Below are 20399 nucleotides of genomic sequence, written 5' to 3' on the forward strand. Positions count from 1 at the left end.
TAGATGGACTATAGCTAAAGGTGAAAGGTATAACCTGAAAATATATCTGACACATTTAATCTGTGTTACGTATAATAATGGAGTAGTTTGCATCAAAGCCCTAACAGTGGGCTTTGGGGTTGTTGGGAAGAATGAACTCGGGGAGGATTGTCACTCCATCCTACACTCTGGACTATTTAAGTACGAAAGACTTGGGCATTATAAAGTAGCTTTTCTGACTTTAGGAAATACTTTAACTCTCTCCACTTATTTCCTTTTTGTTAGATGAAAATATTGATACTGCTCTCATAAGTGTGTGTTTTCATTCAAGCCTCTGGTTAGCGTAGCACAAAGAATAGAAACTCTGTGAAAAAGTAAGTCTATCTTTGGCTTTGCTTCATGCAAGCACCAGTATAGCACTTTATTTCACTCGTATGCTCGTAAAAGTCTGACGGGGAGGGTTTTTTTTTATTATTAATAGTTGGTCTATGGAAGTATGATACCTACCTGGACTTAAGATTTACATATATTGAGGCACGATGCACATGTTTATCACATAAATGGACAGATCTGAATGTCAGAGATCTGTAAATCTTCACCCGAGGCTTTTCTCATACCTCTTAAAGCAATCTTAAAATGCTTAGGCAGCTCTCTGAATGAAGAATTATCTTAAAAACAGTCAACCAGCCTCAGCGCTCTAATAGGCGTGTGGCACAGTCACACTGCTGTAGCCTCATTTCTCTAGCTCTGCACACCTGTAAAGTTGGTCATGGTGGGGGTTCTCCCAGTGTTGGGTTCTTCTGCTCAGCAGCAGATAAGACAGGGAAGCCATCATTAAAGCAAGTTATTTCTTTTGTTCAGCAAAAATTGGAAGATTTTTCTCTAAATGGAGCTGGTGCCTCCGTTTGGGTGCAGCTTCCATCTTCTCCGTATCGCTGCATTGCATTAGCAGTAATGACTTAATTTGTCTTCGGCACCCCCCATCAGCATTTTGTTTTGCTCCAGATGAGCTTAAAACGTTGCGGATAGCAGCGAGAGTAAATGGGATGAACATAAACAGAAACTGTTTTTTTTTTTAAAGTACTTGATTAGACAAGGAGCTAATGCACTGTGCCAAGTTGTTTTGATGACTTGATATTATTCATCCAGTGACGAACCAGAACCAAACGGAAGACACTGATCGAGACTCATGTTTCTTTGAGAGAACACAGCAAGGTTGTTTTTCTGCAGCTGCTAAAATTTTGATTTAAAAAAAAAAAAAAAGTTTTTTTGAAGCAGAATCAGCAAGGTCAGTCTTCTCTGGGCTGATAAAAGGTCAGGCTTAAATCAGTTGGGACAACAGCAGGACATCACAATTTGAGACCACTCTGTAATCACACAAATGACACTTTTCTCTACTGGTGCGTGAGTCCCTATTTATATGAAGTCTCCAGGGTGCATGGAGACACTTTAACTTCTGTCTCCACACATGTTCCCACGCAATGTGCATTTTACGTTTATAGCTGTGTCCAAGAAATCTAGTGCTTTGAATTGTGCTTTTTTTTTTTTTGTGTACATGGATTGAAAGTGGTCCTGCAATCATTGCCACACATGGTCCTTTGTCCTCTCAGATGGATTAGTGTGCTGATTAGTGCTAGCTCTGCCATTTAGGCAGGTGTTATTACCTTATGCTTAGTATTCCGGACAGAGACCCAAACCTAGCTCAGTCTGTCTCTTCTTCTCTTCCAGTGGCTTAAATTAAGCGCCCACGAGGGATCTTATTCTTGCCTCTTTAGCAATCCCGAAAATCTAAGTTTAGTCTTTTAATCTTTGGTTAAGTCGCTGTTTTAAATCTTTCTTTCTTACGATATACAGTCACTTTCTCAAAACTGAAAAACATTTTTCAAGGCTAAATGGCTAAGAAAACTCCCCAAATCTGGACAAACTCTGTCATTGTGTTTTACACACAGTTATGTTCACCCGACAGATGACCGCTGTGGTTGGGATAAGTACTCAGTTCGTCTGTAGTTTACAAATTATGTTATTTTCTGAGAAATTATGCAGTCTTTTGTCTCTCATCAGTCTGCATTATTACAGTGGAAATGTTTCATATATATATTTGAATTTACCAGATATAATTCTCAGTCCCTTAAACCTTTCTGAATATTTGTATCTGAACATGTATATATCTCGAACATAAGGAGGGCAAATGCATATTAATTTCAAACAGAATACAATTTCTTTTAAATTGTATCTGAAACTCTGCAGACTGTAACAACTGTAGCAAGTACACTGAATCCATTGCAATTCATCTGAACGAGTGTCCATCCAAATGAAGAGGACTTATGTTGGAGTCAGACCTTTTGTCAGTGTCATGTCCTATCCTCTTTTACCTCTACAACACATGACTATTGATCCTTTCAACAGCGGAGTTCATTCTTATTGATCGCTGCTGAAGTATGATGAATCTCTTTCTTGCTTAGAGGTGAAATTAGAGCAGAAAGCACCAAGAAGCTTAAATTAGTTACATTTGTTATACTGTATATATATATATATATATATATGTAATGTAGGTAAGATGATGGACAGATGCTACTGCTTATTGTTACTGAATTTTTCTTTTCCCTATGCTGTTCAGGGCTGCTCATGATTTTTGCAAATAATGGTCTTTAACCATTTTATGCCATGGCTGCGTCATTAGTGATGGAAATCATGATGATTTAATCTGTTAAAATGCCTCTTAATATTCTGATACATACTTTTCACCATAATTTGGTGCAAAAAACGTGGATCTGTGCACATAGTAATGGTAATGAAACAAAACTCGCATGTCCAGATTAGAGGGTTTTTGTTTTTTACTGTTAGTTACTATGTAATTGCCATTTGTAGATTAGGACATGCAAATCTGAATTGACTGCATTGCTCACTTCGCAGTCTGCTGGTTCAGAAGAACTGATTCCATTATTTGAGTTGTTGCCACAATTTGAAAACTTCAATTTCACACTGAAAATAATACAGTTCAGTGCTCAGTTTGAGCGTTCAGCCAGAGTCGTGCTAAAAATACAAACGTGCCCAAGTTGCTGTACCATTAACCATGCAGTCAAAGAAGCTTCGGATAAATGGACCAACATATATGTTGTAACGCAGCGGTTATTCATGAGCATGGCCTTACAGACAAAAGCATTAATTGTTAGCAATTAAGAGTAATTCAGCTGATTGTCAGAACAGCAGCCACTACAGTGGGTGCAATCAATGCCCCATAAAATTCAAAACAAAGATCGCAATATGGAGGAAACTCGCCCAAAAATCCCCTTCAGCCCATGAAATGTTTTCCTTCAACATGTTCTGACAGTTTGATGCACTTACAAATCTATGGCAGCTAACTGATGTTGCCTTTTGGATTACTTTGAAATATAGAATTAGATTAGCAGTGCTTCAAAGCAATCATAGATTGTGTCCTGACTTGAGTCCCTCAGACTTCTTTCATTTTTTAAATACCATGTTGCTTTGATATGACAAGGTTAAGATGTTGGCATTTTTCCTTTATCAAATCCCCTCCACTCTGGAGCTGGAAGGCTTCATCATGAACATACCCGTTTTGCTAAAGCGACCAGACACAGCGCTTCTTAGTCATAATATGTTGTATCTGTAATATCCATGACCCCCACTACTTCTTTACTGCATATAGAATTCATATTGTGGAGCCCAAACTTCACAAAATGCATTAAATAATGTTACTAAAAAATGATCATAACAGATTATTGATCAATTAAATCTGTAAGAAAGTACCTTTTTTACTTTTGTGTTTGTATTTTAATATATCCTGGATTCCCATACAGGAGGACATTTTGAATTGATGGACTCCCCTTACATCAAACTTCATAACACTCTTAATCACGCTGTCTGTCACACTTTATAACCTTTTACAATATGATTTTAAATGTGAATAACTGCCACTGGGGGGTGACGAGAACGATCTTCCTCGGGCTGTACACTTTGTCCATGAGCAAGGTTATATGGCTGTGTTTGAGGAGGTAATTTAGGTTGAGTGGTCCTGCTATGGGTTCATTTGCTGCAGGTCACCAGGGGATTCTGACCAATGCTCTGTACATTGTTGACTAGCGACCCTGTGGCCTTAAAGGATTGCTCTCTGTTATTACAACAGTCTTTTGTGGGAGGCAAAGCACAAACTCATAATTCAAACTTACACACACACACACACACACACACACATACACACACACAAAAGCGCATAACTCGCACACTAAGAAATGGAGGTGCTGGAATGCTCCCAAAAAGGTACACATGCTTTGTGGCTCCAGCTTCTCCCTGTTTGGTTACAAGCACATCATCTCAAATAATTTTATGCTCCGGTTCAGAAAAGCGACTTACAGTCTATTTAGAATCACAGGTAAACTTAACATGCATGTTTTGGATGGTGGGAAGAAGTTGGAGAATCCAGAGAAAACCCACATAGGAACAAAGAGGACGTGCAAACCCTGGAAGGCAACAGTGCATTCCCAACACACGACCAAAACTATCAAGAGTTTGACCTATTAGCTGATACACCGAGGTTATAAAAAGTTCAGTTAGAAACCCTTAGCTGTCAGTGATGATTTTTTATTATTTGATAATTACCCGAATTACTATTTCTGTATATTGAAAGGTACTATTCAGAGAAGTGTGCTTATGAGTAGAGAAATGAACCCAGCACTTTTCTACATTTGTCTCACTGACTGATCTTTCTCTTAATCTCTCCACAGAGCACTCAGTTCTACAAGGTCACCACTGAGAACTACCATAAAGCTGCAGACCAAGTGAATGCAAAATTCAAGTAAGTTTATGCAGTCCTTACCAAGTTATTGGCTTAAAAAAACCAAAGTGTCATAAAACTAATTTTGTGGGATTGTGGCTACTCGTGTCCTTTAAGTTTAACATAACATTCAATAACTATAAGCTGCCTCAAGTCTGAGTTAGGATCTAAAGAAAAGAAAGCAAAACAGGGGAAAGCTGCAAAAAGATATCATGCTTCCTGCTTGAAACATCCTCTGTCTGAGAGGTTATTAACTAATTGCACTTCTGAAAGACAGAGAAAACTTTTTGAAATCTTAGTGATGTGGTAAAATGTTCAACAAAAGCTCTTTGTCAAGAACACCGAGGAACATTTGGAGAATGAAAGGGAGATGCGTTTAAACTTAATATAACTGTGAAATTTGCACTCCCCAAACAGCAAAACAAAAGAAAAGAAGCAGTGCAATAACATGTAAAAAGAGGCTTTTTTCCCCCAGTTTGGTTTGCATGTAGCTCTTTAAGTTTCAGAGTCAGTAAAGGATGTAATTTGCTTTCCAAAATTGTGCACACAAATGTAAATCATACACCAGAAATACGAGGTCTTTTTTTCTTATTTTGTAAAAAAAAAAAAAAAAATTATTTATTTATTTTATGGTCTTGTGAGTCTTTTCTAAAATTAGATATTCACAGAGGTCCTTATGGACCATTGAGTATGTTTTTGAATGATGCTAGCCACAATCATTAGCCAATGTTGATGATGTAGTCAACTGATAAGACTGATTGCATGCTGATGATAGTTGAGAAGACTTGTGCTTGTTTAATAGTTCACTATCATGTGAGTTTAATTTATTCTGTTGTCTTTCTTGTTTACCAATTCTGTATCAAACATCATGCAGCACTTTATGAACTAATAATTTGAAGCAGTTTTATAGCAGCATGTTTTTGTTTTGTACTCATGGGTAGCATTAAGACAGAAGACAAAAAGAACTGGACTAAATGAGTTTGTTCATAGATTTTAGCATGTGCACTCCATAACTATAAACCATTATGAAAAGATTCAAACCCTATTTTGCAATGACAAACATCAGTTTTAGGAGTCAATAAGCATCCAAGCTGTCATGGATGTTGCTTATATCCAACACATAAATGTAACTCAAGAAGAATCAGAATCCCATCCCATTCATGTTCCATCTGTCTTTTTAATATGAGGCCATTAGGATCCATAGTAATGTAGGGAAAGTGGATGAGGAGCCTACAGGAGGTGGGGCAAGAATGAGAACTGGCTCTGAGCTCACGTCCAGGGAGACTAGGCTGATTGTGTTAGCTTGTCATTAGCCGACGCTAACGCTGGGATCATTGTCTCCCTCAGAAATGCTGGAAACTGATTAGCCTAGCCCACTAGGGGTTCAGCGCTAGACTGGTAGAAGCCAGAGCTTAGACTCCCCAAATCACATTAAAGAAAAAAAAAAGAAACAGAGGAATAACATTAGTGCAGAATGACAGTGCTAACTTAGAGTGAGCGTTGAGCTAATGTGCGGTCAGTCACGTGGCACAGGGTTTGCGCGGAATACACTGATTGGTGGATTTGATTATAAGAGGTGCATTAGCAGAGCGACTGGAGTGACTGGATTAAAACAAAGGAAAGGTAGTGGGGGATCTTGATGTGCGTGCGCGCACACACAAACACACACACACACACTAATGAAATGGCGGGAAGGTCTGGTGTTACAAGATGGGAGCAGGGATGCATTGAGAGGATCAGAGCAAAGGGTTAATTGGGTTTAATGGGTAGTGTTTGGCCCATCCTTGTTTATGTGCAAGAGTTCATGTGTAATGGCCTATGTTTGTATGCGCTCATTTGATGAACAGCTTTTGCACCCATAATGTGTGTGTTTGCCCAAAGCTCTTATGACAGAGACCCTACATAGATAAGATGCTATCTGTGGCCTTTGTTGAGTAATAAGAGGAAATATTTCTTGTCTCACTGAGGCTTTTGATTTTCTCATAGCTGTAAATGTCCCCTTGAGATACAAAAAAAAAAGAGCCGCTGTCTTATCAATGCTGATAGAGTGAACATTTTCTGATAGAATTAACATTTGATATGATAATTTGAGAATATAAAATGCTGGAGATCTTTCTTGAGAGGTCTGTGTTTCTTACTTTAGTTCTTGTCAATGTCATTGTGACAGATTGTAAAGGCTGATATTAGGCTACAGTTTATTAAAAGAGAGAAGACCAGATGATTGAGACTCAAAGACTAGACTACATCTAGTATTTGAGACTAGAGTTCAGAGGTTGACTGTCGCTGGTCTATGCAGCACCCGCTCTGTTGGTTGACACTCTTGACTATGGCTAACAGTTAGTTCGGTTTGAAGCAGGATTAAGAATCTGCTGATGTGTTGGTGAACAGGTACCTTTGGTAGAATATAAAAAAAGAGAAGAGAAGGGATTCAGCAGGTAGCTGTGGCACATATGCTCCCATTCATTACAGTGGTCCACAGTGGTTATTTTCCATGGCGCTGCTGGAAGATATAAATTAAAGTGTAAGAGGCACTCAGGAGCGGTAGAGTGTGTGTGTATGAGATTGTGTAAATGTACAGTTGTTGTGTGCAGTGCAGTTGTTCCCAGCTGTCCACCTGCAGTATTCCCACCAGAGTTTTCTGAAAATGATGCAGCTCTCCCAACCGGAATGCTACTACATCACAATGACCTCATTACTTCTGCTCGCGTACAGTCACACACTCAGAAAGGGATATTTTTATGTAGTCGGGGATCACTCGTAACATACATGATGTGATAGTGTCTAGGTTGTTGAAAAAAGTGCTGTGAGTGAAAGGTTGAGACAACTAGATAAGTCAAGTTCTTTTCCTATTTAAACAATAAAAGCATTTTTTTTTCTCCATTTTGGGTGACGTTCAAGGTGATAATACAAGCTGGAAAAACTTACCATCAGCGACTATATGAAAAAATAAAATAAATCTTATCCGAAAATGATCTATGAGGGATTGAAAACAAGCACAGCTCTCCCCGAGTAATAAATTACATGTGAATCATAAACTGCAGGGTATAAACATGCTCACAAATACCTAGACTAAATGTATTTGTGATACATTTCTCCTCCCTACACCTGAAAATGTTCAACATGTAAGAGATGAAATATTTTAGACATCACAAACCTATAGTCGCTTCTCCTACAACAACAACTGTAGATAAGAGCTCCCACTTGCCTGTGGAAGCAGAATATCTCTTCTCTGCTGATTTATATGCTGCCACATTTGCCACTAGTTGTTTATCAAGGTCTGTGTTATCACGCTACCCAGCTCTGAATGTGTGACCTTTACTGTGTTACATGTATGTAAGGGTGCATGTGAGGATGATACACACACATACATGTGGATATCTTCTTTGTATGGTGTGAGCATGTGTGTAATGTTGTGACCAAACGAGGCTTTAGTTTGAAATGTAAGCTGACAGGCATGGATGAAAATGTTAGATGTGCGATTAGGGAAAAAAGATGGAGCGCAGAAACGGCGGCAGAGCCCTAAGCCGCCTGTCAGTGCTAACCTTTGGCAGGGTTTTGAACCTCTTTGTTGAATCTGTTCGCTTGTGGTTTGTCCGGGGTCCCTGCAGAATTGAGATGGGGAAAAGGACATCACTTATTGGTTTAAAAAAAAAAGAAAAAAGGTGTGTCTGACATGGATGTGCAGTTCTGAGGAGTGGGAGACCATCATTTCTAATGTCCACGTCCCCCTTTGAAGTCTACAACACTTGACCTCGTGTTGGTTGCGTCTTTCATGGTGACACTTGTCAAAGATCAGAAGAGACTATACATTTTCACACTTTTGCATTCACTACTAAGCGTGTTTTCCCCTTTACATACAGCCTTAGAGGATAAGATCTCATTTGATTGTCACTTCACGGCAGTCTTCTCCTCCCTCAGGCTACTCGCTCATACCACTTGTCTGTTGTTTGTTATTTTTTTTTAAACGCTTTTGCATAAATCTTCCTTTAATTTAATCCAGTCGACAGTAACAGCAGTATTTTCTTCATCTCACTACACACACACACACACACACACACAGGCACAAACGCAAAGGTGGAATGAGGAGGAGTGGAGCAAAACTTGTTGAATGTTAATGGCTCATTGTTTTTCCTCACAGCCCTGCTGTACTTTACTGCCTTGGTCAAGAGACCATGCCTGACAGTCTGTCTTCTCTGTGAAATGTGGGAGAAAGCAGAGCCCACTCATCCCGCTCTCAACCACTTACACCTATTAACATTCAGAAATAAGCATTTTTTATTTACTCAAATTCACATATTGCGCCAAATTAACATTAAAAACTGATTATTGGTGCTGGTGTAAAGTTTCTGAAAGTGTTTTGAAAGCCTGTACATCGATCATGATCACGGAAATTGTTATTTTTCCAGTTGCAGCTAAATAGCTCATTTTCTTCTTTTTTTTTTTTAGCCTGTGCTAAAACTTATTCACACAACAAACGCTTGCTACCATTAAGAAAAGTGGAATATAGATAAAGTTTATTGTTGTAGTTGTTGGAGGTTGAAGACATGCATGGCAGAGCTAATGTATTGTATCTTTGGTTTATCTTGCTGCCTCTGAATCAGGGTTTTAGAGGCTTTAGATTGTCTTGGCAATGCTACTCATTGTTCAAAGGTGGAATTCTGCTCGCTCAAAATGGACAAGCACATGTTTTAATGATGTTTAATTGTTTAATCAATTTTTAAAAGTGACAGGAATAAATTCAGGTGAGACACAGTTGTGTTTTATTAAAGTTATTTTAGGGAGTGATCATAACAGTGTTTTCTGTAAAGTAGCCTGCGGGAAGGTGGGACAGATTGAGCAGCATGTTGACCCTTCTGTCAGGTGAGGGTGAACCACAGTTCTGTAGCTAGGCAACCTGGGCACAAGGACAAGATGGTGGTCAGCTGAGGAGACAGAAGTCAATATCTGCTTTAAAAGCCTCCTCTTTTGGTCTTAAGAGCTTCGCTGCTCTGGCTGTAAAAGGGACACACAATTCAAGGGACCTGCGTGGGCGCGCGCACACACACACACACACACACTGTTTAGTGGCATATTTACTGACTTAACTGTACTGGACATGGTTGAGAAATGGACTCATACATTTTCTTGCCATTCTGTGTTGTTATTCCTTTTTCTTTCGTTTGTATGCAAGGTGCATTGTGTAAATTAATAAGGTTCTTTTAAATTCTTAAATTTTTTTACTCTGCTGAAAAATTTTACAATAAAGCGTGACATCCTAAAATATACATGCCAGATGAATTTTTTTGGACATGACAACATACAGAGACACTCAGTTGGTTGCAGTGTTTTTCCATTTGTGTTTTTCTCTTTTAGTTTAATTAAAGATATCTTCTTAATTGTTCATGCTCTTCCCCAGTGATCAGTGGTAAAGCCTGTATTATTTGCCATATTCTTACCTTGTAAGATCCTTGGAAAGCAGAGCTACGTTACGATTAATCAGGCAGTCCGCAGAAACGGCGTTGGACCTTCCAGCAAGACATTTAATGGTTAATTATGAGAAATGTTTGATTGCTGCAATGTCAAATAAAGGCCTTAGCACTGATTACAGAAAGGGTGCAAATAATTTTAGACATGGCGAATAAAAGAAAACTTTTTCAAAATGTATCATTAACATTTTAAACGCAGTCTTTCCATCTGATGCATATTTAATTTTCCAGTGAATTGGAGGTTTAAAAAGGCTGTTTAAACGTGTTTGATATGAAATATCACAGGTTTGCTTTATGCCTGAAGCCAGAGACTAGTGTCCTTGTAAGAGTCTGAACAAAGAAGGTTAGAGCAGACACTTGCTCAACTTCTTTTTCCTCTCCCACTCATCCTTCTTCGTCTCCCTCAGTGCTCACTTAATGTAGAAACTGTGTTTTCTGTCTTAATTTAAATCTCTTTCGCTCACTCCCCGTTCGTTATTGTCTGCTCTCGCCTCCCACTCTCACTCTTCCTCTCCAATCTCCAGCGGTCTTTTGTCCGTCACAGGTTTTTTTGAATCCGTCTCTCTCTCTTTGTGTCCCTTCCTCTTTTCCTCTCAATCTCTTATCCATGCTGATGGATTTTTCGGCAGGGGGTCACTCAGGTCCACTTTTAAAAAGCAGCATGAGTGAAATGTGTGTCATTTTTCTCCTTAACTGGATCATTTGTATTTATTTACTCCACTTATTACTGACGCCTGCCTTAACTAGAGAGAACATGAAGGCTTTTTCAGGGGGAACCAGCACCCACCCTTTAACCCTATTAACCCCAGAGCGAACCCAAATGATGATAGATAGACAATCTGGTGATTGGGAACGCAATCTGTGGCAGACGAGTGTAATCCATATCAGAGCTGCAGCATGTGTTGCTCCTGTATGTGTGTGTGTAGCGTAAAGCCACATGAAGGAGTTGGACATTTGTGGTGTGAGAACTGAGAAACCTTTTCCTTCTCTTGCTCTTGGTTGTTAGCGGTTATTGTAGGTCATAGCCTTTGGCTTCTTCATGGTGAAGAAGATTCCTATGAATTGGAGAGGAGGAAACTCCCCAGAATCAACTGAGAACTTACCTGCAAAAGTATTCTTTTCTTATTAAACTACTTAAACTTCTTATTAAACTACTTAACTAAATGCCATTTTACATGGTGTCTTTGTGAAAAGCTTTTGCATAGACTGCTTAAAATATGGAATCTTTTCATACTTTCATACTTTTATTAGAATGTTGACAAAGAAACATGCAGTCAAGGATCCCAGCCAGACTTCAGCTGAGGTTTTGTGGCTCATCTTTGGTAACTTAAACCCGAAGATCACATGTTCACAGCCTTTTTTTATGCACAAACAAACTGACAGAGCTTTGGGGAGCACAGGATAGTTAATAAATCTGTTCAGGTAATGTACAATGGCTTAAGAGGACGTTAGCGCCTCCCGTGGCACTGTCAGGCTACTCATTTTATTCTTTATTGGAAAACAACAGTTTCTGTGCCAATTTGGTTGTGTGGAGGGAGTATGGATCATACCAAAGTATGGACCCTGGCAAACACTGCACATAATTTAGCAGCTGAAGTCTTTGATTAACTTATTCTGTCAGCTGATCAGCACGACTCTGCAGCACTGTTCTATCCTGAGCGTTTTTTGTTGCTTTCATTGTGGCTTTTTTTGCTCAGAACACCAGCTGGCACATTGCATTGGTTGCTTTTTCTGTAACAACTGCTGAGCCCACTACAGGGGGTGTCGTTGGGAGGAAGTAGTGCTTTTACTGCTGCTGAAGGGAAAATCTTTACATCATTTTGCGAAATCACTGCTTCTTTTTGCAGGGGACATCTTTAGAGTGGACAGCTCCTCCTCTGCCCCTGCCTCAGGTGTTTCTGCATTTGTATGTGTCCCTTTGTACTTTCCCCCGCCTGTGTTCAGAGTTGTAATATGCCTGAAATTATGACAGATGGACTTTGCCGTTTACACACTCTTTGTTCAACTATTGACGCATGTTGTAACAGTAACAGAGATGTATGAATGTAATTTTCATGTCCGATGTTACAGCAGATGGTAGTCATGGTCAATATATTTTGGTTTGAAAAATGAGCTGGTACTGTTCGTTGTCTATTGGCATGTCACATGCATATTGTATGAAAATCCAGACATCGATCTCAGTGTGTTACCCAGCTCAGCGTCAATATGTTCCTTGAATAATGTACTTTTAGCCATAAACCCATCAGAAAATGCCCCCTCTGGAAACGTGCTTGAAATATAGCGCTGTATTAGATGATATATAGACACCTTTAGGATGGAGACAGGCTGTGAGAAGGAATAAGAAGGTCATCTGTTCTGCTTTATTACATGTTGAGTGGAATACGTTCAGTTTCTCTCATGAGTTCAACCTTATTTTGTTCTTCTCTGAAGGAAAACTTGACAAAGGAAGTCAAATTCAAGACTTTCCTCTTGTCCTCCTACAATCCTCCTCTCCATTATTCTTTCTCGTTAATAGACCACCGTCTTCTTTTTTCTGCATTTGTCTGTCCAGCATCTCTCAAACACACATCTCTATTGCAGTTTCTCTAATAACACATCTCGTCTCAGTGGAATGTCCTCACCCTCGCTGTCCACTGTCATTTTGTTCCTCTCTTTCTTTGACTCTCTCTTTTCCTTGTGATTTATGACACAGAGCTGACAAACTGTTGTGCAGCTATGTTGCATCTATCAGTGGATTGAGGCTAGAGGGATTTGGTTTGTTTGTGCATGTGCGCTGGGGGTTGGGTTGGATGAGGAGTTGTTATGGAGACCTTTACTGCTACTGATGGCAGTGAGTCGAGACCCCTATATGACTGTTTAGATTTACTGTCTTGGGGGTAAAGTTGAGCAGCACACACGCTTAAACTCACACACAGAGTGCAAATAATAACCAACTCTATGTGGCAAGATGTCTCCATTTATTTCGGTGTCTTCTACCATGTGGATTTTTATTAAATGTTCCATAAAGGCAAGGCAAGTTTATTTGTAGAGCACAATTCGTATACAAGGCAATTCAAAGTGTGAAGCTCAGGGCATTGAGGGAGGGAATAAAGGAGAGGAAAACAAAGACAAGATTTCGAAAGGTGGAAGGGAGTAGAATGTGGAAAATTTATTGGCAATGCCTGGTTTTATAACCTGTAGAATGATATTTTGATTTATTTTAAATGCTTTTAATGCATCATTAGTACTGCCAACTATCTATTTATTTTTTATTTTATGTGCATCAGTGTGGATAGTTTCCACCATTAACATACAGGCACGTTAATTTCTCAATTGAAAATGACTTTTCTCTAATTATTGGATGGTTTTTTTTGTTTTGTTTTTTTTAGGGAATTCTTTTCTCAATATATTTCTCTTTAAACAGAAAATGATATCCCTCTCCATCTGAAGGGTGCACAACTCCAGGATATGCACCCTAAAATGAGGCTGATGAGAAGAAAATGGCTCATGAAAAAGATAAGAAGAGAAAGAACCAGCCATTGAGCACAATTTTACCCTTTTGTAGATGCAGCTAAAGCTTTTATGCAGGCCAGCGGTATTAAACGCTGAATATGTGCTAATGAAATCCGGGAGGCACAAGGTATGTTTGGGCAAGCTTGACCCTTACAAGCATTCATCATTTGTCCTCCTTTAAGTTTAACATATGCATGGGCACATCTACAGGAGACACAACAGCTGCGACACTCTACGACTTAAACTCCCAGTTTCTTGTGTGAAAGAGAGAGGAGTTGTTGCTGATATATTAAGATGTGCGTTCAGTAAATGATGTCTGAGCTAAGCACCGAGTCACTATGTGGCTCAGTTATATCAATTGTGTGCCAGTTTAGTTGGATTTAATTGTACCATCTGGTTTGATCCAGCACTTCATTTAATCCGAGACATCTTTCTTCTCTTGGAGATAATAAAGCAACCTCAACCTCAACTGTTAACAAAAAGTGAAATTATACTGAGAGGCGAAGCTATCAGCATGCCCCCAGCCCTCACCCCTTCTTTCTCTTCCCTTTCATCATGTAAACACAATTAAGAAATAGATTTTTGCTTTGGAAATTTCAGACAGTGTCCTTGTTTCTGAATGCCTTGCTCCTCAGGTTTCATGGGAGCTGGATGATTCATAGCTGTTTTGGACTATAGTCCTAATCAAACTCTTATGATTCCCACAGTGTTAGCATGTACTGTGCTTCCACTTTTCTGCCTTTAACTCCAGATACTCTTAAAGTATTCAGATGTAATATTCAACATGAGAAGCAAAATGTTTTGGAGGTATTCGACACAACTGCGTGTGAGTACTTGAGTGTTAACGAAACTTGAAAAACAGAAGGTTTGCCTTTTCTTTTTTTCTTTTAGATGGAACTGTTAAATTAAAAGTGACTTTTGAATTATTTGATGTATGTTGTGACTTTCTATTGCTGAGCAAAGACTTAAAACTTAGTTTAATTTGCAAAAGGAGAAAAAGGAAAGGAATAATTCTGTGAATATGGTTAATGCCATTTTCATAATATGACATGTCTGTTTTTCATATGTTCTCGCTCGGCTGCTCCACACCAAAGCAGTCAGACTGTAGTAAATGACGTGGGGACATTTAATGTGAAACTGAGGAGGAGGAAGGGGAGGTTATACTCATTCTTTAGCAGCTCTGTATGGTTGGCAGCAGGAACTTAATGTTAATCTTAATGACAGATGATAGAGGATGCAGCGTTCCGCCACAGTGTGTGTGACAGTGTTATTGTCTCTATGATTAACTCAGCCACGTTCTCTTCCCCTTCCCCTCTAAGAGAACCAGAGAGCAAGCAAAAATAGAAGTACCACTGTTTAGTTTCTCATCGAGGAATGCTCTTGATTTCCGTCCACTCTCCTTCCCCTGTCTGCCTTTTTTCCTCCCTCTCTCTCTCTCTGAGGCCATTACTGGTGATAAACACTGTGGTTTGTATCAGCAGGATGCACCTGGCATTAAAGTGAATGCTTAAGAAAGTAATTAGTGGGTGTATGTGGCTCCGCTCGTCCCTGTAGATGCCCATAGGCGGTTTAATAAATGAGCCTCAGGATCCATAGGAATAGGATGGCAGTGATTTCTGCCAGCACTGCTGTCATTGTTCAATACCCTGACGCAGAGGAATGGCCTTGTCATGTCTGCAAGCAAATGACTGAATCGTACCCTGATAGATCCACAAATGCAGAATCTTCTCCGCTCTCAACTGGGTAATGATCCAGTCTGCATTGCAAGTGGTAAAGGTTTAGGTATTATTCAAGGTATATCCAACCCCAAAACCTACCATATTTAAAGCAATATTCTTACATTTTGGACAGCTTGCTGTCTTTATTTGTAGACAGTTGCTTGAGAAGGCTGGTATATCAATCAATCAGACTTTATCTATGAATCACTTTACATACAAATTGAGTTTAGGACAAAGTGCTTTGCAGAATGCAAATGAAAAAATGATTAATAAAAACCAGTATTAAAAGCAATACATCCTGCCTCTTACCATCCCCTGAACAGATTATGTAGAGTTGAGTTAAAGACATTAAAGGCTGAAGAAGTAGCAACATTGTCAAATTATAAGATCCTAAAGGCTATTATGGTACCACCATCAAGAAAAGAAAATGATTGTACTAAACTTAGAATTAAATAAATGAAAATGATGCACGGATGCTTCATTTAAAAATGAGACCAAAATGGTAGGACTTGAGTTTGGTTTTGAAATTTGGTCCTCAGGTCTTTAGGTTTTTAGGTTTTAAGGTTTTAATTGATAAATTACTTTCCCAAACATCTCAGCATCAATCTGGACAAAATTCTCTTGTCTTTACCCTTTGATGATACAATCTGAGTGTTGATATTGGTGTAAATCTGATGTAGTATTTTTATATTTTGATGCCAATCTCTACATGCCAAAGATAAAAAACAAGCACAGCCAGTGGCAGGTTTGCTTCGCTCAACATACAGATCGCAAGAGATCTAAGCTGTTCCAGCTCACCACTAACGAACCACGACAAATGATGAGCAAACCACGAACAAAAAAAACAACTATCTCCTCTAACTTCTTTTAACAAGTGACTGCTTAGATAAGCAACTGCTAAACAATCTCAGTTAAAGGTATTGATTATTGATGCTTCTGTTTAAGTTGTCAAAGGTGGACTGACAGGGACTGTATGGATTTTTGCAGCTCTGCTTACACATATGAACCATGTGGCAATGCACTTGTGTACACATCCCTACTGCAGCTTCCTGCTGCATTGCACCCCGGGTAATGACCCATGCCACCAATCCCCCCTCTCTGTATCCAACAGGGGGTAATTTCTCTCACCAGGATGCAAATCAAACATCTGATTCTGACTACAGGGGCTCGGCTTCATCCCCCAATATTCCTTTGAGATGTCCGGAGTTGCTGACGGGCAAAATCTCTTTGTCTTTCACACCCGTGCGAGATGTGTTTAGTGAGGCAGATGGAGTGTCCTGAGCACTGATGTGAGCAAAACGATGACACCGCCATTAGCATAATAGGCCAATAGGCATGTGCATGCGTAGTCATTATGGATTTTTTTATGGGGTGTGTAAGGAGAGAGACAAAAGCGGTTAACACCGGGCATGACACCTACACTGGTGGGATGTGCGTCTTCTGAGATTTAGTAGAGCATCCAGCTCTTGCATACATTTTACCAGAAAGTCCCATTCCAACACTCTAAGGTTTGGTTTTGCATCTATCATGAAAAGTGCCATCAGCTGGATCACACAACTTAATTAGCAGCAGCTGTTGTAAACCTTAAGGAAGGCTGTACGCACGCTAAGTTAAAGTGATTTGTAGCCTACAGTAGGAGCAGACACTCCATGCGAATGCCAAAAGATTAAGTTTTCCATGTGAAGCAGTCGAAGGGGATAGTTGCAGAGTTTCAATTCCAAATCGGTACATTGTTTACCGAACAGCCAAGTGAGTAATCAGTTCTGTCTCATATAAGACCTTTTATAAAGGCTTTTTTTTTTTTTTTTGTCGAGCAAAAGGAGAGAGAGACTCATTTTCAAGGAAAGTATACTTGGCTTACCAGTAATTTTAATCTGATCATCATTATCTTCATTACGTTGTAACAATTGTCAAGATGACACCGACGCTGTTTTTCATTATTTAGTCTGAATTGCACTTGACTTGCGGAGCCTCTCCTCGGTGTAGTCCCATGGCAGTGATTGATCCCCATTTTCAGGAGCTGAAGCCATCGTTGAACTGTTTTAGAAAACCCGTTTGGCCTCTCTGTTGATGTGTTGTTGTGTGCACAGCAGGCTGTGGACCTTTGACCCTCCTCCCAACAGATACAGTAATGCTGATGGTTGCCTCAGGTGTTTTGGGCTGGAAAGGCAGGAGTAATGAAAAAATCAGGGGTGCACACACTGTAGTCCACAGCACGGCTCTGTGAAGTCGAACTATATGAGCTCCTTTGAGATTAAAAATGACCGTTTATGGACGCATTTTCCAAACTTATCTTTATTCCTTCTCTTTTGTTCTTAATGATTATATCTCACATTTATTTTACCAATTAGCCAGCATTGCTCATCTTTCTGTATAATGTTTGCTTTAAATGATCTGTTCACCTTTTCCTTTTCTATCATTCCTCACCCACGTTTTTGTCCTCTGCCCCAGTTAAATACCATATTCCCCTTTTTTCACACTATTTTGTTTCTCTCTTTTGCACCCCTGCAGGAGGTATGAGATGTATCCGGTGTGTCCAGACCTCCAGGGCCAGATCCTTGCATGTTACAAAGAGAATGTGGGGAAAACCCTGAACTGCTCCAACATAGCAGCTCTTTACCTGCAGTGTGTAAACAACGCCAAACAGGTGCGTACTACTTCATTTACAGTGTTTTTTACTGTTCTGTAAGCATGTTTTTTTTTAAACTTGTTAATTCTGTCTTTTCCCAAAGAATATTATATGCGCAGGTAGATCTAGGTTATTCCTGTTATACCTTCTGACTTTAAGTAATTGAAAGAGAATTCCCACATCTTACAGAAGTGTAACTTAATGCACAAATCAGCCTCAACGTTAAAATCACCTGACTAATATTGTATAGGTCCACACCAGGAGCCAAACGAGCTCTTACCCTTAGGGGCATTAAGACCGGCCCTCAGGTGTTTTGTGGTGTCTGCCTCCGGGACGATGGCAGAAGATTATTTGTGTCCTGTGAGATGGGTGGTGGGGCCTCTGGGATGGGGCTTGTTCCAGTAAATCTTAAGGATACTCAATTGGATTGGGATCTAGGGAATATGTAGGCTGGTCAAAGCTCTTTGTTGTATTCCTCAAACCCTACCCGAGCACTTTTTTGTGTTGTGTGAGGGGGCGAATTGTTTTACTGTGGGAGGCTGCTGCAGACACAATGTGTGGCTGCTATTGGGAATACGCTTGGGCAGCAAATATGTTTAAATGAGTGGTACAAGTCGAAAGGAACACCTCCACAAATGCCATGACCCAGGGTTTCACAGCAAAACATTGCATATGGACTTGGTTACCTGTAATTGTGTTCCCATCACGATGTTTTCATGCACATTTTCAGTTTTAAAAATAAAAGCTGCTGAAGCGAAATAGAAAATATAGGTATGTAAAAAAATAAATAGAATATCACAAAAATAGTTTATACAATTGACATGGGTGGAAAATTTGGTACGTTTCTAAAAGGTAGATGTGCAAAGGTTTGACAGGAGTTTTTTTTTTTTTTTTTTTTTTAAATGAAGGCAACATAATCTACTCTCCTGGAGCGCAAGGCCATGCTGCAAAACAAAGACTTCCAAAAAGCAGCATGCATGCTTGTGCTGTGTATATTCAAACAGCAGAAGTTCCAAAATACTGTCCATACTATGTACTACAAAGTCCTTAAGTGTCTGTTTTCAACAGAGAAGGACTAAAGAAGGACCTCAAATTCGGTCTCCACTAAAAGTGCAAGTGATGCCAGATGTGCTTTCAGTTTATGTAATGCTCTTTTTGTTGGACTGCTACATGAAATGGAATCTGGACTCACAGGTTTGGAAAAGTAAGGGATTCATTCTAAGAATGACCAATCACTCGCAAAACTCCACATAAAGCGGGGCAACCAGAAGCATTAAGGGGATATCCCTGCAAGCCACAGGCACGTTCATTATGATTCTGCTTTATCATTTCAACTGTAAATCCTCTGCAAGTTTAAATTATGTGTGTTTTACATGATTTGTCAAACAAATGCAACTTAATGTGTGGAACATTGAACTTAGATTATTCCAAACTCCTCAGAATAATCATGTTTCCTCTTCTGAAAAGAACAAGTATGCGCATGCACCTTCATGGACAGATGATATGTAAGTTGTTGTGCTTTCTAATTTGGTAGAATATCTGTAGTGAAGTCTGCATGTTACCTCAAGTAACATGCATACAAGTAGCCTTGTGTGTCTGTTAGTTCCAGATTAAATTAGGTTATACAAGTGTGTGGAGGTGCTACAGCAGAACAGTAATTTCCTTTTTAGATGTCTAAATGAATTGATTTAATATGCACACTCTACATGTGCTTACACACTGGCATCCATTACAGTACATGCACCGGCTCCTAGCTTTTAGACAGGAGGATATCCTTTCCAGTGGCTTACTGGCGCCTGAATAAAGCTCACTCTAAATAGCCATTTTGAACCTTACCATATATTTCCATAATACCTGCTGACACAGGCGTTCCTCTGTCTGTTTCTGTGTTTGTTTTAATGTAATAAGTCCAGGGGAGCAGCAACTACGAGTTGGAGAGCATTGTCCTCTATGTGCTCTTACTGCTCATTGCCAGGTGCAAATATTGTTTCACCCTCCTTCTCCTACAGTCAAAACAGTATGGTAATAGTAATGTCACTCAGGTTGATATTAACTTGATTCCCCTTCTCTCACTTTGCAATCTGTAACATCCACTGCCCCCCAAAAGACTCAATTTGCATTCATAGAGCTTTTCTATTAGATTTTTTTGCAATTGCATTGTTTTCCCAGAAATGGGGAAAACTGAGTTTTGTGTCTCTCGCTCACTCTCGTGGGTATTAGTATTAGATCTAAAACTCGGATGCAGGCAGATTTCTTTTTAGCTATATATCATGTAAATTGTGCAATGTTTTATTCATCTTGTGGACGAGTGTGTGTGTGTGTGT

The 20399-nt window shown here is 39.5% G+C and overlaps 1 protein-coding gene across 2 annotated transcripts in view; it reads left to right on the top strand.

Moving 5' to 3' along the window:
• chchd3a (coiled-coil-helix-coiled-coil-helix domain containing 3a) overlaps window positions 1-20399 on the top strand; it is a 64156-nt gene that overhangs the window by 40109 nt on the left and 3648 nt on the right. For both annotated transcript variants that reach the window (XM_072377323.1, XM_072377324.1), the window contains 2 exons: window positions 4722-4792; window positions 17958-18093. In XM_072377323.1, the coding sequence (XP_072233424.1) occupies window positions 4722-4792; window positions 17958-18093 (207 nt within the window). The remainder of the gene's footprint in view (window positions 1-4721; window positions 4793-17957; window positions 18094-20399) is intronic.

Source organism: Leuresthes tenuis, unplaced genomic scaffold (assembly GCF_036924035.1).
Source record: "Leuresthes tenuis unplaced genomic scaffold, fLeuTen1.0.hap1 SCAF_23, whole genome shotgun sequence".
In the NCBI taxonomy this organism is placed as follows: Eukaryota; Metazoa; Chordata; class Actinopteri; order Atheriniformes; family Atherinopsidae; genus Leuresthes; species Leuresthes tenuis.